General features: G+C 39.6%; 1 protein-coding gene across 1 annotated transcript in view; it reads right to left on the reverse strand.

Annotated features, from left to right (window-relative positions):
- Nucleotides 1-25,747, reverse strand: part of NID1 (nidogen 1) — an 80,346-nt gene that overhangs the window by 32,641 nt on the left and 21,958 nt on the right. The window contains exons 6-12 of the mRNA XM_084622891.1: nt 24,713-24,964; nt 21,070-21,270; nt 18,913-19,158; nt 17,476-17,619; nt 13,202-13,330; nt 7,192-7,335; nt 6,198-6,320 (exon numbers count right to left, since the gene is read on the reverse strand). Of these exons, the coding sequence (XP_084479017.1) occupies nt 6,198-6,320; nt 7,192-7,335; nt 13,202-13,330; nt 17,476-17,619; nt 18,913-19,158; nt 21,070-21,270; nt 24,713-24,964 (1,239 nt within the window). The remainder of the gene's footprint in view (nt 1-6,197; nt 6,321-7,191; nt 7,336-13,201; nt 13,331-17,475; nt 17,620-18,912; nt 19,159-21,069; nt 21,271-24,712; nt 24,965-25,747) is intronic.

Below are 25,747 nucleotides of genomic sequence, written 5' to 3' on the forward strand. Positions count from 1 at the left end.
AGTTAAAATAGATATTAAAGTTATAAGAATGTGTGTAGTGTTTAAAATTTATGGAATGCTTGTAGGGCGCTGCATATAATACTTACAATATGTCCCATGCTATAAAGATAATACTTAAGTGTTTGCGCTATAACTGTAAAATATTTGTTCTGAAACTCTAACTCACCAAACAGGAAAAAACCACCATCTAATGCAAAATGCTAGATTCCTACAGAAGGCGTTACCTCCTGCCAATCAGGAAGGACTGCTGAATCCAAATGGGCCATTGTGGAACAAAGACTTTGTCGATTGCTCCCCCCCATCCACCCACGAAGAGTTCTCCCATCAGCTTTGGCTTTAGGGAAATGGGGATAAAAATCTCTCACCAGAAGGAACTACGAAGAGTCTCTGTATGCTGTCTAGACTGTGATGGGCAGAGATATCTAAACAGAAGCAAGCGATCCCCAAGCAGCTTGGCTTGGGTTAGCACCAAAAGACATAAAAGCTTGCTTATTATAGACGCTACTATAACATTTTGAACTTAAGACTGTATCTTTGCGCATGTATGCTTACCTGCTTTAACCTCGTAAAGAACTCATTTCTTCTCCCTCGTTAATAACCCTTTAGTTAGTTTTTTATAGGCATGGCTAGAAGCATTGTCTTTTGTTTGAGATCTAAAGCGCAAAATGACCTGGGGTGAGTGACTGGTCCTTTGGGAGTAGGAGTAACCTGAATATTGCTGTGATTTTTGGTGTAAAGCGACCATTTATCACAGAGGCACGCTTGCCAGGGGTGACAAGATAGATTGGGGCGCCAAATGGGACTGTGTGTGACTCCAGGTTAAGGCTGTCAGAGTGCTTTAGGAGTTCACATTTGTTAATTGGTTGGTAAAATCTAGATTATAGAACACAAACAATTTGGAATTTGTGCCCGGTTCCTGGACAGTCTACCCTAAAGTTGGCACTCATGCTTGTGAGCCCCCCGCAGACAGCATGACACCTCATACAGAATGATTTAAAGAGAGAAGTGGCAAAAAATTTGGATCAATGAAAGAAGAGGAAGATGATTTTTTGAATTGTGCTTTTGAGTAGAGGATAATGAAATACAGAGCCCGGATAGGAAAAATGAAGTGATTTTGTGTAGAGTACTAACTGGCCACTGTGGTTTAAACAAAATTTTTTTTTGAATAAACAAACACAAAGATGGACTATGTATGTGATGTAAGGTAGAAGAAACAGTTGATCACCTTTTATGGGTATATAAGGGTTTTGATAAAGAAAGGGAAAAGTTTGAGGAATTTCAATGGCTTAAGCTAACAAAAGTTATAATATTTTTAGTAAAAATATCAGGGAAAAGGGTAGTATTAGAAAGGCTTTGTTACAATGTACATTACCTGAAAGATACAGGGCAGAATGGGAGAACATAAACCATGAGGTATTTAGGAGCTCCTCGTGGCTATAACTATCCAATCAAGTTTGCTTCACCATGGAAAACAACCAGAAAAAGAATGAAGTGGGGAGGCTCTGGAGATTGCAGAACGTGAACAGCTCTTTCAGGGAAGACCCTGAGACCAAGGGAGCTGTGATCTTAAGAGAAGCCCAGGGAAGAGGAGGCTGTGAGGAAACCTGGATGGGGTTTGGGCTAGAGGCCATGTCAGGAGGTTGAGATCCAGCTAGGAAGAACAGTGAGAACAGACTGGGATGGAAGATGAGCTCCAGCTGTAAGAGAAACACCTAGACACTAGAGTTGAGTATGGACTGTTGTGTGATGATGGACTTTATTTTGGGACCCTGAGGACTGTTAGGACCTATTTCTGTTATTAAACTGACCCCAGGCAGGGGTGGTGTTAATACAGAAATGAATTGTTTTAGATATAAAACCCAAGCAGCAAGTGCTGTTATTCATGTGAAATCCTGGGCATAGTTCTTAAGGAGCCTGTAAGAGGGGGCTAAAAGGGGTAGGTACCTGTAAAGAGAACCCAGTCCAGGAAGGGGAGCTCGGTAAATGGCCACCCTGTTACAGGGTCTGTGTACTGGAGCACAGTGACTCTGCAAAGGACTGAAAAATCACAGTAGACAAGTAACTGCACATGAGCTCCCAATGTGATGCTGCAGCTAGAAGGGTAAATAGGATCCTTTTATGTATAACTAGGGGAATGTCATGGAGTGTGGAGGTAATATTACCTTCGTACATGACACTAGTGAGACGGTACTGGAATACTCTGACCCATTTTAGTGTCCACACTTCAAAAGGGATTTTGAAAAATTGGAAAAAGGCTCAGAAAAGAGCTACAAAAATAACTTAAGGTTTGAAAAACATCTCTTACAGAGAGATACCTAAGATGTTCAATCTATTTAGTTTATCCAAGAGAAGCTTAAGAGGTGATTTGACCGTAGTCTACCAGAACCTACATGGAGAAAGAGATTTCTGTTGTTAGATGTCTCTTTAATCAAGCAAAAATAGCATAATGAGATCCAACGTTAGGGAGCTGAAGCTAGACAAATTCAGACTAGAACTAAAGCATGTATTCTTAACAGTGAGACTACTTAACCAGTGGAACATCTTACCTAGGGACGTGGTGGAGTCTCCATCACTTGAAGTCTTGTAAATCAAGACAGAATGTCTGTCGAAGAGATATGCTATAGATCAAACAGCAGTTATGGTCTTGATGCAAATACTACTGGGTGATGCAGAAATTATTGGGTGAGGTGGCTGGTGTTATGAAGAAAGTCAGACCACATGGTCTTAGTGATGTCTTCTGGCCTTGAAGTCTATGAATGTATAAGGATATCCTTCCTACAGCAACAGCGGTTTAATTTTTGTTCCATCACACTTTCAGCATCCCTGTCATTTTCAATTTATTTCAAGTTGTATGGGACATCTTCCTCCCCTTCGCCACCCACCAAAACTGATTATGCACTGGTTTTGTAATCATGCCAAATTCAGATATTCAGTGTTATAAGCCATTAAAATATTTTCAACTTCTGATCTACCAACTCAATCACATTTTCATTCACAAATGGAAGCTACAGCAAATGTTTTCATACTGTGCCCAGAGTCATTATGTAATCTCATAGTTACTTTAAGTTTCTTGTTTGGACAGTTCATTCTGGGTACCACAAGAGACTACACTGGGATTTTCAATTGCTAGTCCTGAACAGTCTCAAAGAGCAGGTTAAAAATGTCAACATTAAAAACTCACCCTTATTTATCAGTTTACTTTTGCTTTTGTCATCCTGCATTTGTAGTGATATACTACAAACAGTAAATAGACTTATGTTGTCAATTCATTTCTCATATGAAAGATTATACACACTAACAGTACTTGTGTGAGTTGTATTTAGTGGCCATAGGTCCCAACCTAAGAATCTTTTTTTCCCCTTCTGTTTAGTAAACATAGCCTCTGGGGTTTGCAGGGGTTGGAGGGCTCAGACATCGGTTTCTTTTTGAACTGAAAAAATGAAGCGTGAGGAAATAATTAAGTTCAGACATTCTTAGTAGCTGCTGGAATGTCAATGCTCACATCAACTCTTTCATTAACAAGGTGGCTAAGTTTGGAATGAATGTGAAATTTCCAACAGCTACTTCTGAGAGATGATTTACCATTTACTGGTTAAAAAAAAAGAAAAAGAAAATGCATAAAATAGATTGTTACTCCTTGTATGGAACCCAGTGTTTAAGATTAATTTTATATCAATGAGAATAAAGGCTGCATAAAGCATCATTTTGTCTATTAGACTCAGCAGATGCTTATTTCTGACTCTACCATTCTTAAAACCGAAATCTTGATGCTTATTAGTAAAGTTCAGCTCTAAGTCCAAACTCTGTGGCTTGGGCCCATCTGGGCTTGTCAGTCTAATTGTTTCAAGAGGCCCATTTCCGCAGTACCTAGACTCACTTTTTTGTGATAAAAAAAAAAAAATCATAAGCAGCCAGTTGTATAAGCTGCTGAAAAGACTATAGGTAGCAAGGACCGAGCAATTAGTTGAATGAAAATCTCCAAGCTGATAGCTACCTGGAGAGGTATTAGTGAATTAGTTTAGGTCAATGAGATCTCACCTTGGTATGGAAGAAGTAGGAGGGGAAAAGCCTGGATAGATTGTAAATTTGAATACAGTAGATCCTCACTAAAATACTCTGACTGGGAGATCCAGTGTGGAGTACCACATATTAAAAGTCAGCCAATAAAGTGAACAAAGCACAGTTAAAAAAATAAATTAGAAAATGTACTTGAACTACTTTTGACAAGTATATTTTGGTTTTAATTACTGATAAAACTTCATAACTATTAAACATATCAAAGTATATTTGTAAAACTAATGAAGTTTTAGCAATATAGATTCATGGATTCATAGATACTAAGGTCAGAAGGGACCATTATGATCATTTAGTCTGACCTCCTGCACAACGCAGGCCACAGAATTTCACCCACCCACTCCTGCGAAAAACCTCTCACCTATGTTTGAGCTATTGGATTCCTCAAATCGTGGTTTAAAGACTTCAAGGAGCAGAGAATCCTCCAGCAAGTGACCTGTGCCCCATGCTACAGAGGAAGGAGAAAAACCTCCAGGACCTCTTCCAATCTGCCCTGGAGGAAAATTCCTTCCCGACCCCAAATATGGTGATCAGCTAAACGCTGAGCATATGGGCAAGAGGCCTCTCTAAAGCATCTGCTATTACTCCTCTGTTGAAGAGTGGAGTAACCACAAGGTTTTTTGTGAGAATTACCAGTGTTGCAGCTTAGTGAAGTGCGAAGTAATAGAGTTCTACTGTATTCCAATCAGACTTAATTCACTAGCAAAGGATAAGCTCCTTACCTACCAAGCAGTTTTTGCAATCAAACTTTATGCACTGAACTAATTTGATGCTGGTGGTTTAGATATGTCCCTAATTCACAGCAGAAATCAAAAGGAAAAAAACCCCAGACACACAGAAAGTTTAATGAACCCTAGTAGATTCTTAGCCCTAAAAACACTGGATACTAAAAACCCTACCAGCTATTATATTACCACTAACACTGTTTTAGGATAGATCCATATACAGCAAGATATTTTACCTTGAAAGTGGAAGGTCAAGTAAGGTACAGGACTCAGAAAAATCATGGTGACCAGCCAAACAAATAGGGTATTAAACTCAGCAGATTTAAGGTGCAGCTGGAGCACTAGGCCCTTGGGCCCAGATTTTTAAAAGCATCTAGGCAAATTCCATAAAGAAATACAGTAGAAGTCATCCTACATAGTTGTAAAAATATTATGAAGCTACTACTATACTCTAAAAGTCACTTTGTATTAACCATAGTAGATTTAAACTGAAAGGTTTAGTAGACATTTGTTTTATGCAGTAAATACTAAACCATTAGTTCTGCTGTAACAAAGGGGATGCAACAGATGTCAAAGCAATATTTCTACATCTCTGATTTATGGAAAAATTTAGAATCTTAAAAATTCAGTTTGGTTTCAAATTACCTAAAAGTTCCTTCTCTGGCAAAAACTCACTTCTCATTTTCAGGTTAGTTTGAGAAATATTTAATGAGGTGAGAAACACTATATAACTTTCCATCAATATACATAGGTATTCATGCATGAAAACTAAGTTAAAAGAATAATGAAACATTGTCTTAAAAGGCGACAAAAGCTAGAGCTTCAGAATTAATGCTGCAAATCTGGCTTCAATCTTCTCCAGTGAGTCTAGTTAGTACAGAAAAGTCTACAAATATTGGATGATTTGACACACCACATGTGCTGTTAAGGAAGAGTTAGATAAATATGATGTGAATATAATGAATAAATATGTGAATGCAATGGCATGCTGAATTTGAACCCCATTGCTAGGATTGTATGAGCAAATAGCCAGTTCAATGCCTAATTAGCCTTGTGTATACACAATTGTGGTATCCACCCACTACATACAGCCCGAGTTATTTGACCTTTAGAAAATCAGGCCCTAAATACATTTGGGAGTCTCAGAATGCTTGGACACTAGCCACTGATCACTGAAATATTACGTTAAAACGATAAGGCTACTAATATTTTTTTTGCACAAGACAGATTGATAGCTATATTTGCCAAGTTGGTGACACTTAAAGGGGGGAAATGGTAATAAAGATGAAGACCCTAGAAACAGGAGAGTTTGTTCTAGCGATGAAATAGGTTAAACGTTTGTCCTCTAATTCCCGAGCTTTATTTCTGATCCCAAATTGAAGAACTGTAAAACTTTACCTCCTAACACACACTGGAAACCATCCCCACGATAACCTGCCTTACACTGGCAACTGAAGGACCCAGGAGTGTTGTAGCAGAAAGCATCTGGATGACAGCGGTTCTGTTGACATTCATCTACATCTGTAAAACAGAATATCAGGCAAGATAATTTCTCATGATATACAATAGTTTACAGATCACAGTTAAGTTGTTTGGTTTGGATTTTTTTAAGGTGCCAAAGTGGCTTAGGAACAGAAGTCTCATTTTTAACAGTGGCTAACACCTAGGAGCCTACATTCCACTGATTTTCAATGGAACTTCAGCTCCTATGCCACTTTGTTGCTTTTGAAAGTTTTACCCATATCTAGGTTAGGATTTGATTTCTAGAGGTAAAGCATGCAAAATTTATACAGAAAATTCTAAAAAAAGCATTGTTGACAGTTTACTAACACAGCTACCTACCCACATTATTAAAAATATTCTGGATTTCTGAAGCAATAGATTTATAGATTGGTGGACCCTATAAAATGGTTAGGATTTGGCTGGCAAAGGTTCCAGTGCATACAGTTATGGGAAGCCACCACTGCACTATAGTCCAAGCAATGCGAAAAAAAGCATGTTACTATTACAAATTCAGTGTGCCAGGCACGGTGGGACACATCCTCAACCGATATAAACGGACATTGCTCTACATTGATTTACACCAACTGAGGATCTGACCTGTTTTGTTTAGGTGACCATAAACTAACAACTGTTTAAGATTATTGCAACTTTCCCTTCAGAGACAGGCTACTTATCAACCACATCTGTAATGAGTCCTGGGTTACAAATGAGGGGGGAAATATAAGGGTTGGATTTTATGTCTGTCAGGAGACTTATCAACCAAGACACTTTCTATTTGAAAATTGGAAATAAGTGATTTAAAAATCAAACCAAGGCAGGTATCAACTGGCTCACTAGCATATATAATAATCAGCAAAACGGTACTAAATAAATAAATGGCGTTACGCACCCACACAGGAGCGTCCATCTCCAGAGAAGCCATCTAGACATGTGCAGATGTAAGAAGAGCCACCAACATACACACATTGGGCACGCTGAGGAATATCACAATTGTGTGTGCCCATCACACAATGGTTTATAACATGTTCGACAGCTGTAAGTTTAGATAAACACAAAATTAAAAATGAGATTTTACACGTTTAAATTTCCCTCTACTTAATCTGCAGCTAGAGATACATTTCAGAGAAAGAAAAGCAATTTTTCAAAGGTATAAATTACAAAGGAACCTTTGTTTTACTTATCTGTTTGTACTTACTTACACTATGTACCTTGCAGGACAAGGCCATTTTACAAATGAAGGGCTTCATCTGACTCAGCACCTTGCAGGTTTGGGCCAAAAATGTACTGTACTATGCAACAGAGAAGTCACCACAACACAAATACTAGCATCCAAAAGATTTTTCCTTTTTATAATTAATCAAAGAGTGGATGACAAAATGTCAGGAAAATAACCTTGTACAGGCCTATCAACATGTTGGCTGAACTATCCGTCGAACGCACTGGGAATAATTCAGTATCCCACTAAACTAACCCGGGATTGTTGTCACTTGGCAACAGATGGGACCTGTGACTCAGTAGGAGCCAAATACATTTGTAGATTAATGAGGAGAAGTTTTCGCTAATTGCAGCAGCTATCACACAATCTACTTACAGCTGTGTCTGCTATCACATTTCCTACAGTAACAACAGCTATTCCATGCCCAACACTACTTCTATCACTCTCCACAACTCCCCGTTTCCCACTTGTTGTGTCTAAGAGAAAGGGAAGAGGCAAAAAAGAATTAAAATAAATTTTGAAATCCCCTTGTCCCCAGAAATATTTGAATCTGGAACTCCTGCAGCCACAGCAGCTTTCTAACAGCTGGTGCATGAGTGCTCACGAAGAGCTAGCCCTTCATGGGCTCTTTTCTAGGAGGGACAGGGTGACTGGAGAGCAAGGTCTGGATTGCTTCTCTCTCAGCAGTACAGACATATAGATTACAATGCTACCAGTAAAAGCTGCTGCCACAGCAAGATCTATGATGAGAGTCACTTTTCTTCTTTTCCACATGAAAAGCCCTGGTAGAAAAGCACTGACACAGTTGGGATCATTTAGATTAGTTTCTCTGTGAACGTAAGGTTTAAACATAGAGCCACAACCACCACCGGTTTTACACTCTGGACTGTTTATCCTCAAACCCTCCCGACCCTGCAGCCAACAATCGGAGCACAGCACCCATTTACAACCCTTTTCTCCCCCGCTGATGGAACCAACAGCTGCTGATAAACAGCCCTATGCCCAACCCCATATTACCGGCTGCATTGTCAATGCGACAACGTATTACGCAGCAACGAACCAAAATATTCAGTAAAAACGGAGACAACTCCAGTCGCCTTGACATGTGCATAGGTCACAAGATTTTGGGAGTTTCATGCCACTTGCACTTAACACAAGCACTAGGAAAGAGCTAAAGGTGAGTAGGAGCACTGCCTTGAGAGAGCAAGAAGCACAAAAGAAGGCAACAGACACCCACTCAGGTGCTTAGATTTGCAGAGTGCTGACTCCCCATCCCTGGGGAAGGGGAAGGGAAGAAGAGAGCCACTGGATTTGTTTTCATCAGCGAAGTACTCTCCATTCTCCTTCCAGCCCTGTACACTGCAGAGTTTATCTTTGCAATGCCTCCGCCAGAAAGAAAGGGCCAAACTGGGGGTCAACGGGATTAGATCAGGGACGAATTTGGCCAGAGCTGGTCACCGGAAGTGCTACAAAGATAAACTTTATAGGTACATCCACATTACACACTCCTTACAGCGATGTGTAGCGTACACACCTAGGTAGCCCTCTTTGCACGGGCACAGACAGCAGCACAGGCAGCGAGGCACTGCTTCAAAGACACACCTGAAGCCTGTGTGTACGTCCCCAGGCATATATCCCTACATGGCCCTCGACAGCCCAAGCAGTGCCTACCCTGCCTACCCTGCTACTTTTAGCAGAGTCGTGTCCCCCTGCCGCCCAGCTGCAGGGTGGCACATTTGCCCTTTAAAATCATTCAATATTCACAAGACTGTCCAAAAAGAGTGTCATGCATTTTTAGACAAGTTGCATCTATATGATATTAAACAGGATGAAAATTCCACATGGGAAATTAATCTGTGCATAAAGAAATTCACTTTAAACATGCATTCTGTACAAGCACCTTCAGACTTAGTCAGCTACTATAAAAGTTGAACTTCTGTACATGGAAAAGCCTGAGAGCGAGTAAGGAAAAAAAAAAAACGTAGTGAGCCTGTACTTGCCCAGAGTAGGAAACACCTGACTATATATTCTTAAATTCAGGTTTCCACCAAGCAGATGTTGAAACAACAAATATGTAAGAAAGGAAATATTTAATAAAAAGTTACTTGGCAGAGCCAATAAAGTTACTTATTTAAAGCTTTCACAGGCCACCTGACATTACACAGCTAACAATAAAATTTCCTCAAAACCCTAGAGGCTTAGATTTCTTTTTAAGCAGGGATTTAGCATGGTTTTTCCCCTCCAGTGCTCTGCGGTTACAATTCCTTTTTAGCAAGTTCCAACAGGAACTTCAAGACTCCCAACCTACACCCAGCACTGGTCCACAACAGCATTAGTAGGGACTAGTTCTAAACAGCACACTACATTATCCAAATGATAAATCTGAGAGTTACATAGATTGACACCAAGGTGAAGATAGACCCTTATCTGGACTAAAATATAAGAGAGCAAAAAGAGCTGAATTCTCCCTCTTTTTACCCGTAGATACTTTTTTGGGAAGGAAAGGTGTGGAACAATTGTCTTTTCTAATCCCAAATCAGAAGGAATTTCCAACAGTGTCGAAATGTAGTTTCATAAATGGTATAATACAAGGGTAGAAGGTGGGCCTTTTGAACATTGGTATTTGGGTCCTACTCAGAGAATGTGGACTCCCTATTCCATGGTCCTCACATGGACTGCAGCCCAGGAGCAGCATAAGGTCCATAAAAGACGGGGGGCCCATGGTGCCTGAACCATGGCCCCATCCCCCCATGCTGCCCCTTCTCCTGGAGCCCCTACCCTCGCACCACCTCTTCCTGAGGCCTCACCACTGTTCCGCCCCTTCTCCCCAAGCTCTTCCTTTGCACCACCCCTTCCCCTGAGGCCCCACTCTGGCACCTCCTCTTCCCCCCCGGGCGTGCCCCCTGCTCACTCCTCTCCGCCCCTTCCCCCCCACCCGTCGCTTGCCCTTATGGCAGCTAAAACGTGGGAGGGACCATGGCCCCCTGGCCCCTCCTGTTGCGGCAACCCTGCTGCAGCCAGCTCACTTCAGGACCCCAACAATGCAGTCCAGCTCTCAGAAACAGCAAACAGAAAGCTTGTCAACACATGCTCAGAAGTAGGAGAAACACAAAGGGACAGTTTAAAACTGGAGTTAAGACTGACCTGCCTTAAATTTGAAGACATTGTGAAATGAGATGGCATGTTAGTAACTGTTCATTTTAATTTTTCCCCCTTTACAACTATGAACACCAATTATGTTTGGAATCCACAGCTGAAAGTAATAGGCAAGTATGAAACAGCTGAGATCTGAAGACAGCCAATTTTAAAATCACGTTTGTTTAGATTTATATTCAGCCTTCAGGACAACTTAGCTGAGAATTGTACTAGTAAAGCATCAGTCTTTCTAAGAGTCATAGATGATAATTTTCTAACGTAAAAAGATACTGCATCCAACATGTGGTAGCTCTGTTTTGGACCTCATCATGATGGATAAAGATGAATTATTCACTGGACTAGTAGTTGGTGGTTGCTAGGGACCAGTGATCATCAACTGATTACATTCAACATGGACAAACAGAGGACACTCCCAACCAGGCACTCCTCCGTTCCTCACCTCCCCCTGCCCTACATTTTAGTTTTTTATAAATTTTATCCTGTTTTTAATTTTTTTAAATAAAACCTGACAAAACCTGGAAAATTTAAAAAATAAAAATTGAAAACAACAAAGTCCTTAATCATATTCAGTCTGTGATCCACCACACCTTCCACATCCTTTTCTATTGTACTACCTAAATAGCTATCCCCCATTTTCTGCATTTGATTTTTCCTTGGCAAGTGTAGTACTTTGGACTTTTCTTTACTGAATGTCATCTTGTTGATTTCAGACCAATTCTCCAATTTGTCAAGGTCGTTTTGATTTCTGAGCCTGTCCTCCAAAGTGCTTGCAACCCCTCCCAGCTTGGTGTCACCTGCAAATTTTATAAGCACATTCTCTATTCCATTATCCAAATCATTAATGAAAATATTGACTAGTACTGGATGCAGGACTGACCCCTGCAAGACCCCACTAGATATGTCCTCCTAGAGTGACAGTGAAACATTGACAACTACTCTAAATATAGTTGTGCACTCATTTTATAATAATCTCATCTAGACCACATTTCCCTAATTTGCTTAGGAGAATGTCATTTGGGACATTAAAAGCTTTACTAAATCATGATAAATCATGTTGATGGCTTCCCCCACATCCACTAAACCAGTAAACCTGTCAAAGAAGGTAACTAGGTTGGTTTGGCATGATTTGTTCCTGACAAATGTATTTATTTATCACCCTATTATCCTGTTGGTGCTTAAAAAGTTAATTATTTAATGATTTGTTTCAGTATCTTTCCAAGTATCAAAAAGTTCAGTTAACTGGTCTATAACTCCCCAGGTCCTCTTTGTTCCCTTTTTAAAATGCAGGTTCTATTTTTGTCCTTCTCCAGTCCTCTGGGACCTCACCCATCCTCCATAAGTCTTTGATGATAAATCATTCATGGTTCTGAGATTGCTTCAGCTAGTTCCTTATGTACCCTAGGGAGAATTTCATCAGGTCCTGATAATTTGAACACATCTAGCTTAATTAATTCTTATTTCACCTGTTCTTTTCCTATGCTGGCTTGTGTTCCTTCCCACTTGTTAATATTAATCTTAAGTATCTGTTCTCAATTTTTTTTTAAACTCAAATTAAGCATTAAACACCTCAGCCTTCTTAATATAATTTGTTATGCACTCTCCTTTCCTGCTACATAGTGGACCTACATTTTCCTTCATCTTTCTATTGCTCCTGATGTACAAGGCTCTATAAGCCTCTTTTTATGTCCCTTACGAGGTGTAATTAATTTAGTGCCTTAGTCTTTCAGATTTGATTTTGTGCCTACATGCCTGTGCTATTCTTTTGTACTCCTCCTTCATAATTTGTCCATGTTTCCATTTTTTTAGTAGGATTCTCTTTGACTTTCAGGTCATTCAAGAGATCCTAATGCATCCATAATAGCCTCTTACTATTCTTTTTTCTTTGCATTGGGATAGTATGCGGTTGTGCCTTTAATATTGTCTTCTTGAGAAACTGCCTGCTCTCCTGAATTCCTTTTTCTCTTAGATTTTCTTTCCATGGGACCTTACCTACTAGTTCAGAGTTGTTAAAGTCTGCTTTTTTGAAGTCTAATGCAATCCTTGGATGTATAAACAGGGGAATAGGAAGGTGACTTTATTTTTGTTTACAGCATTGGTGAGTCTGATACTGGAATACTGCGTACAATTCTGATGTCCATATTTTAAAGAGTACATTTAAAAATTGGAAAGGTTGTAGGAAAGAGACAAACATTATTCAAGGGCTAGAGAAAATGCCTTCTAGTGACTTAGAGAGCTCAATCTGTTTAGCTTATCAAAAAGATGTTTGGGAGGTGGCTTGATTACAGTGCATCTTCACAAGGAAAAAGCAGTGGGTACTAAAAGGCTCTTTAAACTGTGAAAAAAGGACACACACCTAATGTTATAAAAATTCTTTGAAGGTCACCTTTAAGTGACTTGCCCAAAGGAACAGCTAGAATCAGAAACAGAACCCACGAAACCTGACTCCCACATCTGTGCTCTGTGTAATGGTCCACATTGCCCAAAACCTGCTAGTAAATGATTTAAGAAAATCTGGAACTAAACTCACCCACGCAAGTCCGTCCATCATCTGAAAACTGATAGCCATCAACGCACTCACATCGGAAAGTTCCTGGCTGGTTATTACAGACTGCATTGCTGCCACACACTGTCGGTTGCTCTGAGCACTCATCAACATCTGGAGAGTGTAACAAAGATTCTAGTTATTACAAAGGGGTGAACAATGTGGATCCTGGAAACAAGGGCATTACGCAACTACCAATAAATAAATAAATAAATAGATAGATAGATAGATTAATAAAACTAATCTAAGAAACCAATCCATACACCAGTTGTGTTGTTATTCTTTAACATTTCCAAAGAGACATTCAAGAACTTTCCACAGGTCAATAAAGGTTCCTTTCCTAAGATGACATGATTGCACAAAGCTATAGCAGTAAAGTGTATCATTATTGTACAATATGGATTCAACCAACAATTGCTGCTGTAACTTTAAGTTAGATTTTAAAATAAATGATATCTTTTGTTGTTCATATATGTGCTATGTACAGCATGAGCATCACTGATTATGCTGGAGGCTTGTTACTTGTGGAAAACTACACTAATGCATAATAATTTATTGCATGTAATTGTCAGAGATCACACATTCAGAAAATAAAATGGACTAATATTTTATTAAATTGTGCCATATAGCAGCTACCAACTATAGTTTAACTAAATGTAACATGTGGAGGACCTGTACAGATGTGATATTGATTCATAACTTTAACTGTAAGTCATGCATTCCAAGCTTTATATGATCATGTTTTATAGCTCTCCAGCCAGGAGGACCCCTAGTGTAGGCATCTATGGAATTTCTAATGTGACCTGGGATACATAGGAGGGACTAAATTATGAGAGATTTCAGAGTAGCAGCCGTGTTAGTCTGTATTCGCAAAAAGAAAAGGAGTATTTGTGGCACCATAGAGACTAACAAATTTATTTGAGCATAAGCTTTTGTGAGCATCCGATGAAGTGAGCATAAGCTTTTGTGAGCATCCGATGAAGTGAGCTGTAGCTCACGAAAGCTTATGCTCAAATAAATTTGTTAGTCTCTAAGGTGCCACAAGTACTCCTTTAAATTATGAGAGTAAGTCAAACAAAACAGCACATTATCACAGTTTAGCTTTGTCAGACTAATAACATATTTTACACTGAGAAGTTACCAAGTATAAAATAGCTGTTACTCTGTAAGTCATACATTAAACTGCAGAGTCCTGTGAAATACTTAAGATGTGAGATTTTAGACAACAGGAATGCCACACAACTGAGAAGAACAGACTTCTTTTCAGAACTGCTTCTATTTAGAGTCCAGTCTTGAAAAGATGGTTCCAATGGCTTCTATTTTTCCCAAACATACTAAGATAGTGCAACTGGCTATTAGAAATGAGGCTTTAGATTCCAAATCTTTACCCATTCTACAAAATTATTTAGAGTGCTCTAACAAAATACAGGTTCTATGGTAGTAGGTAGCTCTAATGAAACAGCTATATTCAATTTTTAACTAAAAGGAGGAGAGGTACACTTTTAAAATTACATAATAATTATACATTTAATAGTCTCTGGAAGTGAAAATGTTATCAGAGCCAAAAAGCAAGGGTAACCCAAAGACCTTTGTGATAATTTTCCCTCTCCTAGATAATTTTCTTTATCTCTTGTTTACAGAGGTTGCCTTGGGCTTAAAAAAAAAAAATCAAGACAGTTGCAAAGATTTTGGATAGTACGTTAAAAATAAATATTTATCTACACTTATCACAAGCAGTATTTGAGGTACCACAGCTATGTCCTTTTCTAAATAATGTACTACTAATTATATCCATTGCATAGCCCAAGACAGCCATAAACTAGCGTTTTACATGTACAAAGAGTTCAGTGCTCCCATCCAGGATTCTTAGTAAGACTTTGTGGAGACACAGCTGGGGGGGCGTTAGGTTTTAAACAGGCTTCAGAGTAGCAGCTGTGTTAGTCTGTATCTGCAAAAAGAAAAGGAGGACTTGTGGCACCTTACCTGAGAGTGATCAGGTAAGGTGAGCTATTACCAGCAGGAGAGCAGGGGTGGGGGGAACCTTCTGTAGTGATTCATAGATTCATAGATATTTAGGTCAGAAGGGACCATTATGATCATCTAGTCTGACCTCCTGCACAACGCAGATCACAGAATTTCACCCATCACTCCTGCAAAAAACCTCACACCTATATCTGTGCTATTGAAGTCCTCAAATCGTAGTTTAAAGACTTCAAGGAGCAGAGAATCCACCAGCAAGTGACCTGTGCCCCATGCTACAGAGGAAGGCGAAAAACCTCCAGGGCCTCTTCCAATCTGCCCTGGAGGAAAATTCCTTCCCGACCCCAAATATGGCGATCAGCTAAACCCTGAGCATATGGGCAAGATTCACCAGCCAGATACTACAGAAAATTCTTTCCCAGGTAACTCGGATCCCACCCCATCTAATATCCCATCACAAGCCATTGGGCTTATTTACCATGAATATTTAATTACCAAAACCATGTTATCCCATCATACCATCTCCTCCATAAACTTATCGAGTTTAATCTTAAAGCCAGATAGATCTTTCGCCCCCACTGCTTCCCTTGGAAGGCTATTCCAAAACTTCACTCCTCTGATGGTTAGAAGCCTTCGTCTAATTTCTAGTCTAAATTTCCTGGTGGCCAGTTTATATCCATTTGTTCTTGTGTCCACATTGGTACTGAGCTTAATCAAGGTGGGCCATTTCCAGCAGTTCAGAAGGACATCTGAGGAACAGTGGGGGGCGGGGGGGTACTTTGTGTAATGACCCATCCACTCCCAGTCTTTATTCAAGCCTAAGTTAATTGTATCCAGTTTGCAAATTAATTCCAGTTCAGCAGTCTCTCGTTGGAGTCTGGATACAATGCATCCGATGAAGTGATGTACTCCTTTTCTTTTTGCGGATACAGACTAAGACGGCTGCTATTCTGAAACCTGTCAGACGTTCTTGTCAACTGCTGGAAATGGCCCACCTTGATTAGCACTACAAAAGGTTTTTTCCCCCCTGCTCTCCTGCTGGTAATAGCTCACCTTACCTGATCACTCTCCTTACAGTGTGTATGGTAACACCCATTGTTTCATGTTCTCTGTGTATATAAATCTCCCCACTGTATTTTCCACTGAATGCATCTGATGAAGTGAGCTGTAGCTCACGAAAGCTTATGCTCAAATAAATTTGTTAGTCTCTAAGGTGCCACAAGTACTCCTTTTCTTTTTGAGGTTTTAAACAGTTCATTAAAACTGCTTCCTCTTTTATAAGCAGCTAAATTGAGGTTGCTTCACAATAAAATCTGAAAAAAGCAAAGCAACCCTGTGGAGTATTAACATATATACAGAGCAGCACTTTTAATCTAGAAAAGCTTTTACAGCATTGGCTATTGGTCCAAGTTTTTCCAGTCAGCAACAACTGAGATGGCATAAGGGGATCCAGTAAACCAAGAGGAATACCGATTCAGACTAGACAAGCAAAACAAATGAATTTAACAACGATTAATTACCTCAATTGTGGCCCAACCATATTATAAACAGAGTATGGCCAGACTCTGTGGACTGGGAAAACTGTGCTTTAAATTGTAAAATTTCACTTGGTCTTCACACAAATCTTCAAATTGGAATCCATTACTAACTGAGCCTGGTACAAAAAATAACCTAAAGATTGGACTTTATTGTCTTTTGAAGATAGTGGAAAGACTGCTATTGATTTCAATATTAACTGCTTTGATCAAGGCCATAGTAATATTTGTTATAGGTAGTCTGTGAAGAGAAAATAGCAATCCTTTTAGGAATATGCTGTGTATGTAGGTTTGGTAGCAGAGCAAAAAAAACTTTCGGGATTTTGAAAGGCAAAAATATTACAAAATTTCTGTCAGTCATTACGAAGTTCTAATATACACACAAGCTCACCAAGGAAAGAATGTGTGTAATTATTTTGAACTGTCTTCTTCCACTGTCTTCTTTTCTTTCAGAAAAAAAGCAAAAAAAACTTATTTAAATATTTAATATTATTTGTTTATACTATGATAGGACTCAAGCTCCAGTTAACCTTAGGGTTCTTTGTGCTAGGCACTATACAAAACACATAGTGAAAGAATTTCTGCCTCAGAAAGCTTTAGAGAACCATATTCCAATAGCAAGATTTTCAAGACATGTTTTAATAGTCCAGGCCAAAAGGGTCGGTTCTGAGGGTTAATATATTCCATCGATGACAAGCAGAATCTACACAAGCCATTATTCTGATGCATAAATGTTTCTCATACCGTAACAAACACGTCCATCTCCACGGAAGCCTACAGAGCATTCACAGGAGAACTGATTTCCTGTTCCTGGACGACATACTGCATTGGTGTCACAACCATGGGTACCAGTGTAGCAAGGATTTCGGCTGATATCAGCAGAACCATCTGTTCAAAGAGATTATATTTAACCACTGAAGATGCTAAAATGAGGCCAAGTTAAATGTGACTATCTGACAAACATTAGTCTCTTACAGCCCTTATTTAAAGGGAAGTTTAAAGTCTGAATCCATCCCTGCAGCAGCATGAGGACTGAGGCAGAGACTGAGGAGAGATTGCTTACACCTGCAGTATGTGTGGGGGCCAGTTTTGTGCCAGTTGGACTCATCAGGGAGAGGGGTTCCTACAGTTGAGATGCAGGTCAACTATCAGTCATGCCTTTTACCTCAAATATGACAGCACAAGGTCTTCCCAAGAACTTTTACAAAGGAACATGGGTAAATTATAAAAACAATACAGATGACACTTTTACACAGAAAAGCCCACAGCAAATTATATACACAATTAAAAAGCAAGGTTAAGTCAAATCACCTGTATAGTTACCTTCCAGTCTCTTGAGTCGCTAAATAAGATTGTTTTGTTTGGGTTGGGATGCTTTTTTTCAGTAGCTAGGGATGCCTTATTTCTACCTGTATCCTTGCTGTCAAAAACTGACATACTCCTTTCTATACTCACTTGGTTTGTATTTTTAAATTGTTCCTTCATTCATACCTAATTTAATTCCTGCAAAAAAGAATTTCACTAACTTGTCATTAAGGTTGCCCAGACTTATCAACCTTTGCACAAATATCCCTTAAAATAAGTGTCAGATTGAAACAAAAACAAAATTAATAAAACAAAACCCAACACACACAAACAAGTTTATCATTTGACTCAAATAAAACATTTTGTATAATTGGCTATTGCACATCATCCAGAAATGAAATGCTATGACTGGCTGAAAGATGGCTCTTAGAAACTAGCTTCTGTTTAATGGCACATGATTCATTCTAGTACTGGGTTGTTTTTTGACGCAGTGGGTTTCTGCTCCCATACAGTATAAAAAGGGATTCATTGACGACAGAACTGTTATTCATTTAAAAGATAAAAGTACATGAGGTAAATGAAAATTCTCCATGAATGTATTAGGAAGGAAAAGATTCATACTGGTATTTTCAAAGTAGCCTAGGAGTTAGGCACTCAAATCCCACTTAAATTCAATAGGAGTTAGGTGCTCAATTTACAAGAAGTATTTTGGACCTTTTTTAAGAAAGGTCAATAGGCATTTTTAATTCCAGGTAAGTAACGCAGATATATAATCTATTTCATTAACATCCAGCTAATGCAAAGTCAAATATAAAGGAGTTTATCTCCCACAATCCAAGCCCCAAAAGAGGAATTGAAGAATTATCATATACGTACCACTGACTGGGCCAATTGAGTTGCTCATAGCATATCGCAGAATTTGTTCGTCCCTATTATACAGGACAAAGACACTGTCTACTGATAGTTGCTGTGTGGCAGAAATAGCGTGATGTGAGTCATCGTGAATGCATTCGTCAAATGAGATGGTCTGTCGCCACTGGTAGGCTACAGTGTAGGAGGGAGAAATCCCATCTCGTTCTGGTTCTGTCACTGTGTACTCCCTGGTAGAAGATGATGTGATCACTGAAATACAATAAATACCACATGAGTAAGAGAGGAAAGGGAGAGTACAAAGCCCATTTCCATCTGCAGATATGGATCAAAGCAAGGTAGTATTAAACAGAATTTTACAGACAAGCAGCTATAAAGCACTCACGGCCGGCTCTAGGCACCAGTAAACCAAGCCCCCCCCCCCCTTTTTTTTTTTGGCTTCGGCAGCACTCCGGCCCTTTTTTTTTGGCTTTGGCTGCATTCCACTTGGGGCGGCAAAAAACTTAGAGCCAGCCCTGAAAGCACTGCCATGTTTCTCTATTCAAAAGGAGGAAATTTTACTTGATTTGGCCTGTCTTTTGCTTTCATGTATCAGAGTTTCAAACAATGTGCTAACTATTTATCTAAACATAATTTAGCAAATTTGTATGGTTGATAAGACATGGAGAAAAGGCAAATTCAGTTTAAGAAACTTGTTATGCAAGTTCACCAAAACAAGTCACTGAATGTTCAAAAAATCTAAAAAGAACAGCAGCCACTAATACCAAAAACACTTGCTCTTTGTTCATTTCAATATGTTATCTCGATTTTCTGACAAAATCCTGAATAAAATATAAGAACTATCAAATCTGCAAGTTCCATAGCAGTTTTCTGTATGGTGAAAAAGAGACCAAGGCCATGATCCTTCAAGAAGGTCTGCCTGGATTAATTGTAATGCCCAACCCCCTCTGAAGTCAGTTGAGCTCTAAATGGATACAGGGCACCACCTTCATGGATCTGCTCACGGGATTTAGGCCAAAAAGGTGAATACCTGCTATCTGGCAGCCCATTATTCAGACAAGTCCAGTATGCTATAAGCTTCTTCAAGGCGTGTCAAGCTAAGTAAATAGGCTGGTGAAATAAGCAGCCCTTTATGATTATGTGAGGTCTAATTTAGCAGATACATATTTCTGCAGTTTCTTGAAGGAAGAGAGACGTGGAGATGGGGTGGCACAAGGAACTGGAAATGGGCTAAACAGCCTCTTGCTTCCACGTTGCTCATTCATATCCTGCCCAAGTCACAGTGACAGATAGTTGTTACTACCACATAACTGGTAATTGACCTATGTGAACTGATACATACAGTTCAGTCCAGTTTCTAGTGGAGCATTGCAAAAAGCCTCACAGCAATACGTACAGTTAATGGTAGTCTTAGGGTATGTCTACACTACCTGCTGAATCGGCGGGCAGTGATCGATTTAGCAGTGGTCGATTTATCGCATCTAGTCTAGACGCGATAAATCGACCCCCGAGGGCTCTCCTGTCGACTCCTGTACTCTACCACCGCGAGAGGCGCAGGCGGAGTCGACAGGGGAGCAGCAGCAGTCGACTCACCATAGTGAAGACACCACGGTGAGTAGGTCTAAGTACGTTGACTTCAGCTACATTATTCACGTAGCTGAAGTTGTGTAAGTTAGACCAATCTCCCACCCCCCTCCCGCCCTCATTGTAGACCAGGGCTTAGAAAACAGACCAAGGACAGAATAGGATGGAAAACCAAATTAGCCTCTCTTCTTGAGCCCTCTAGATCAGAACTGAAACATTAGTAAGCAATGCAGGAAATTTTCACTGCTGCTGTCTACACTGCATCACTTTTGTAGATAAAAGAAAGGCCCCTTCACTGTCTCTAGAGTTGTCAGTCCAGCATTTTTTGACACCACATAATTAAAAAAAAATTTAAAACCTCACATAAGAGACCAAGAACATGCAATTTTCAGAGATAAAGGTTATTAAAACATTCTCACTGAGTTGTTCCAAAGAGCCAAAGAACAAATATATGGTAGTAAACTCTACACTGAAAACAGATATGAACCTATGTAACAGGCAATGTTTTTTCAGATTCTTATTTTCTCTTCTGATGAATATGGTTGATAATCACCTCCATTAATTCATGTTGCTTCTTACCAGAACTAGAAGAGTGATAGAGCTCATTGTATGGTTCTATGTGGACTGATGCACCAAATGGGATCTCGGGTACTTTGCCCTCCATTTCTGTGCTGATTGTAAGATGACCATGTTCATCGATTCCACTGAATTTTTGCTTGATAACCAACTTCTCATTACTGCCAAGGAAGGTAACTTCAGCTTGCCGTGTAAACTCACCACCTAGAAATCAAGATTAGGCAAACCATGACTAAGTTTGAATCCATCTAGTCAAACCGTTGTCCACAACCCTTCAAAACAAAAAAAGAAAACACAAACAAAAAAAAGCAAATATTTTCTCCAAGCTATTATGCAAGATCTTCTAATAGTTCACGATTTTTTTTCCATATAAGGGCAAAATTATTGTTCTAGAAATTCCATTGACACACTATCACTGAGTATAGTAAAAGAACCCAGACTTTTATGTACTAAACATTTTGAACTGTAAATAAGGCAGAAGAGAAGGTTTCAGATCAAGAGAAGAGGCAGAGCCAAAATATACAACAGTAAGTCTTATCATGTGTGGTATAGTTAAAAAGTGGTTTTATTCTTTCGAGAAAATATCTCTATTAAGAGATCACTGATTTAAAACAGACAGAAAATTTCTGGTCCCAAATTTTAAAAAAATTGAAATGTACATTATAAATTCCTGAACTAGCTTCCAGGAAGTCAATAAATAAATAAATAAATACACAAAAAACAAGAAAAAAATTCTATATTCAATTAACATACTGATGAGGCTGACAAAATTTGTACCACAGAACTGTAAAGCATCAAATTAAAAAAATGCATAAACTCTAAATCAGATTATATTCACAGATGGGTCTGAGAATTTGAATCAATCCAGAAATTCAGGCCCATCTCTAGTTATATGTAGCACTGAATTACAAAAATACTTCTGAAATGTATAGGAATTTTAACAAAAATCAGTGAATCTCTCACTTGCCTGCCAAAACTTCAGTTGAAGGTTCTGTATTTCCCCTGCAGCATTTCCCCTGGTGATATCATTAGCACCTAAAGCCTAATATGTTTTAGGTATTCATAGGGCCAGATTTTCATTGCATTCTGGCCTCTTCTTTGCAGGTGCTCAAAAGCAGCCAAATCTACCTAGCTGAGAATACCCCCAGCATGGGGGCCTTTTAGCTACCAGTGGCTGTATAGCCAGCCCAGCACAGAGGTACAAGGAGAGGGCTTAGCCAGGACAGAGCTAGCATATAGTTTATTTGGGACTATAAGCAACTGAAATATCTAACCTACATGGTGACTCAGCACAGCTATACCCTGATAATCAGGGTGCTGTAACTAGCTCCCCAATAACCCCACATCTTTTTTGTGTCAAGCAAAAGCTGAGCACAGCAGAGAATCTGGGTTGAAAGTCTTTTTGCTGCTGTAGGAGAAAACACAGATCCTTGCACTCCAGTCTTGGCAGGTAAAAAGTTCACCTTTCAGGCTCGAATTCTGCTTTCACCTCATTGTGTTGTATTTTTGTTTACAGGTGGGATTTTCAAAAATCCCAAACTCACTTAGAAGCACAATTCGTACTGAAATTCAGGGGGACTTGTATTCCTAAAAGACTTTGGGAGTTTTGAAAATCCCACCCTTTGTGTTATACACCTTGTTTGGTGCCTTATTTAAAATATTTCTCTATACAAGGCAATAAATATGCCCCCAAATGATTTTACAGTAATCAGAGGGGAAAAAACAGGTTTCCCCATTTAGGGATAACTACCAAGAGACTTGAAGTGGCTACAACCAAACATTTCAGTTGCAGGTGCTCAGCACTCTCACCAACGCTCTCTCTCACTCTGGCTCTAATTCTCCTGTCATTAGAAGGATAGCCTCCCCATAGCACATTGATAGACTAGGATAATATTAAACATCAGCAAAAGTGTACAGTCGGAGAAAGCTCAGGACTCTTTTCATGTGGTATCATAAACAAAAATCTCACCACATTTTAGGCAATGTCAGCAGGCAGCAGCTGTTGCAAAGGAACAAATGTAAATACTGAATTTTTGAGGACACCAAAACATTTACACCAAACTTTTTCATTTGAGGGTGTTTCCTTTCTACCTTGTTGCTTGTTAGGTGCTTCTTTCAAGTGTCTCAAGGCCAGCTTTGTTGCCATACCAGGGTACAACAAGACCCATTGGTTTCATTAGCATTTTAAATTTTATAAATTTATGTACAAGTATAATTTAAAAATGACTCTACAGATTTAAGTCTTTACCGTTTAGTGGGGAGGAGCATCTTTTTATGCTAGTTCTGTAATATAAAGGTTTCCCTATGCTGAAAGATTCTCCACACTTTGCAACAGTTGTGATTTATTGAATTAAGAGCCATTTACATTTTTATGACTATTTACACAACTGCCAAATAGCCAGCTGTATTAAGAAGGAACAAATTAAAGATGCAAGTCGAGGGAAATTGATCTTTCAAGTGATGTGATTGTGGTGTTGTAGCCAGGATGTTGGTCCCAGGATATTAGAGAGATGGGGTGGGTGAGGTAATATCTTTTTAATCTGGAATTTCCAAACCTGTAGAAGAACTCTGTGTAAGTTCGAAAGCTTGTCACTCTCACCAACAGAAACTGGTTCAATAAAACAGAGGTTCTTAACCTTTTTCTTTCTGAGTCCGCTTCCCCCATCCCCCCCGACTGCTGTGAAAACTCCACGGCCCACCTGCACCACAACAACTGTTTTTCTGCGTATCCAGTAGATTAAAAGCCAGGGCTGGCATTAGGAGCTAGTAAGCAGAGCAATTTCCCGGGGCCCCACACCACAAGGGGCCCCCTCAAAGCTAAGTTGCTCAGGCTTCGGCTTCTGCCCTGGGGGGCGGGGCTCGGTCTTCAGCTTTTTGCCCTGGGCCCCAGTGAGTCTAATGTTGGCCCTGCTCTCTGGTTTGTTTTGGTGGATCCCTTGAAACCGGCTCACAGCCCCCACACCCATGGGGCCCTGGACCTCATCCACCTGGTCTTGCTAAGTGACATGATTTTCAGTTATCTAGGAATTTGCATCTAGACATAGTATGAGTTCTCAACTGAAAAGCTGCTGCATCTGTACAAGCTGGTGAATTCAGAGTAAGTTCTAGCCACCACATGAGACACTGAGAAAACTCCAACAATGTGAAGTAAGAAAAAGAAAGGATCCTGGCTCACGCCTCTGTATCAAGTGCTGATTTCAAATTCCATCCATTTTTACCTCTAAAAAAAAAAGGGGGGGGGGCAACAGAAAATTTTACTCTGTTAACACACACAGACCAATTTTCAGAGGTGCTGTATACCCAGGCCTCCCAAAATACTTGGTCACCTGCTTTCTGATAACATCAGTTCATTGAATGGGAACTGGCTAATCCACTTCGACTCAGTGCTCAGGGTTTCTGGGTGACTACTAGGCATTTGTGCCTAGTGCAAAGTAAAAATTCCAGATATCTGTATTATATCAGCAAAAGAAATGGTCAGAAGGTTTGATATAGCACCAACCAACCAATACTAGTCAGGAAACAGGGAGCTTCTGCATCTTTCTAATAATTTACTTCAAAGTATTCTAGTTTAACAGTTCTCTTGCCTCAAGCCACAAAAAAAGTATAAAGCAGTTTTTTAAACAAGTTCTAATAAAAAAAAAGTTACCTGTAATACTGAATCCATTTCTATATCCTTGCTGCTCCACAGCAAACATCCATCCTATGATACCTCCAACAGAAGCAAGAGGAAGCAGAGAATACCCCAGCACCTCTGGAATAGTGCTGATAGCAGTGTATGCTCGCCCATGGTTCATCACAACGTAAGAATGGAGGTCAGTGTTCTCAAATACAACTGGAACTGGGTTACTTCCTACAAAGATTTTCCCTTTCACTTTCCCATTCACTCGCTGAGGAGAACCTGGTAAATCAAAAACACCAATGTAAGGTAAAGAATTTCACAAAGTAAAAACAGAATTAGCACATTGTTCAGAGCTACGTTTTCTAATCAGTGTATTAATTTTGTGCAAATAGAAAGTAGAAAATTAGTGTCAACATGCATGGCAAGAGACAGATGCTCACAGAGTTAGACATACAAGCCACCTACAAATGAGGTGTAAAGTTGCATAGGCAATTACAGTTTCATTGCTATGAAAAAGAGAGAGTGGGCAGAGTTACAATAATTAGATCTTGTCCTTTTTCATTTTTCCCAGGGATAGATAGTTGAATAAACAAGCTGTTTTGTGAAAGCACAGTGGTTCTCAAACTTCTGTATTGGTGACCCCATTTACATTGCAAGCCTCTGAGTGTGACCCCCTTATAAATTAAAAGAACTTTTTAATATATTTAGCACCATTATAAATGCTGGAGGCAAAGCGGGGTTTGGATTGGAAGCTGACAGCTTGCGACCCCCCAGGTAATAACCTCATGACCCCCTGAGGGGTCCCTACCCGCAATTTGAGAACCCCTGTTGTAGCATCTGCAAATAGTGAATGCCATACAGTAAAATCTGAATGCCATACAGTAAACCCCCTAATTATATAAATTCCTGCCTTCAGAGTCTGCCCTAAAGCAGTGTTTTTCTTTGCAACCAAGTATGGGATCACGGCATGTAAGGCACTGGGTTGCCTTGCTCAGCACCCAGGGACCCTAGCGACTCTGGTCAGCACCACTGACCGGGACATTAAAAGTCCCATCGGCGCTG

The sequence above is a fragment of the Lepidochelys olivacea genome (genome assembly GCF_965140295.1).
Source record: "Lepidochelys olivacea isolate rLepOli2 genome assembly, chromosome: 3".
Classification (NCBI taxonomy): Eukaryota; Metazoa; Chordata; order Testudines; family Cheloniidae; genus Lepidochelys; species Lepidochelys olivacea.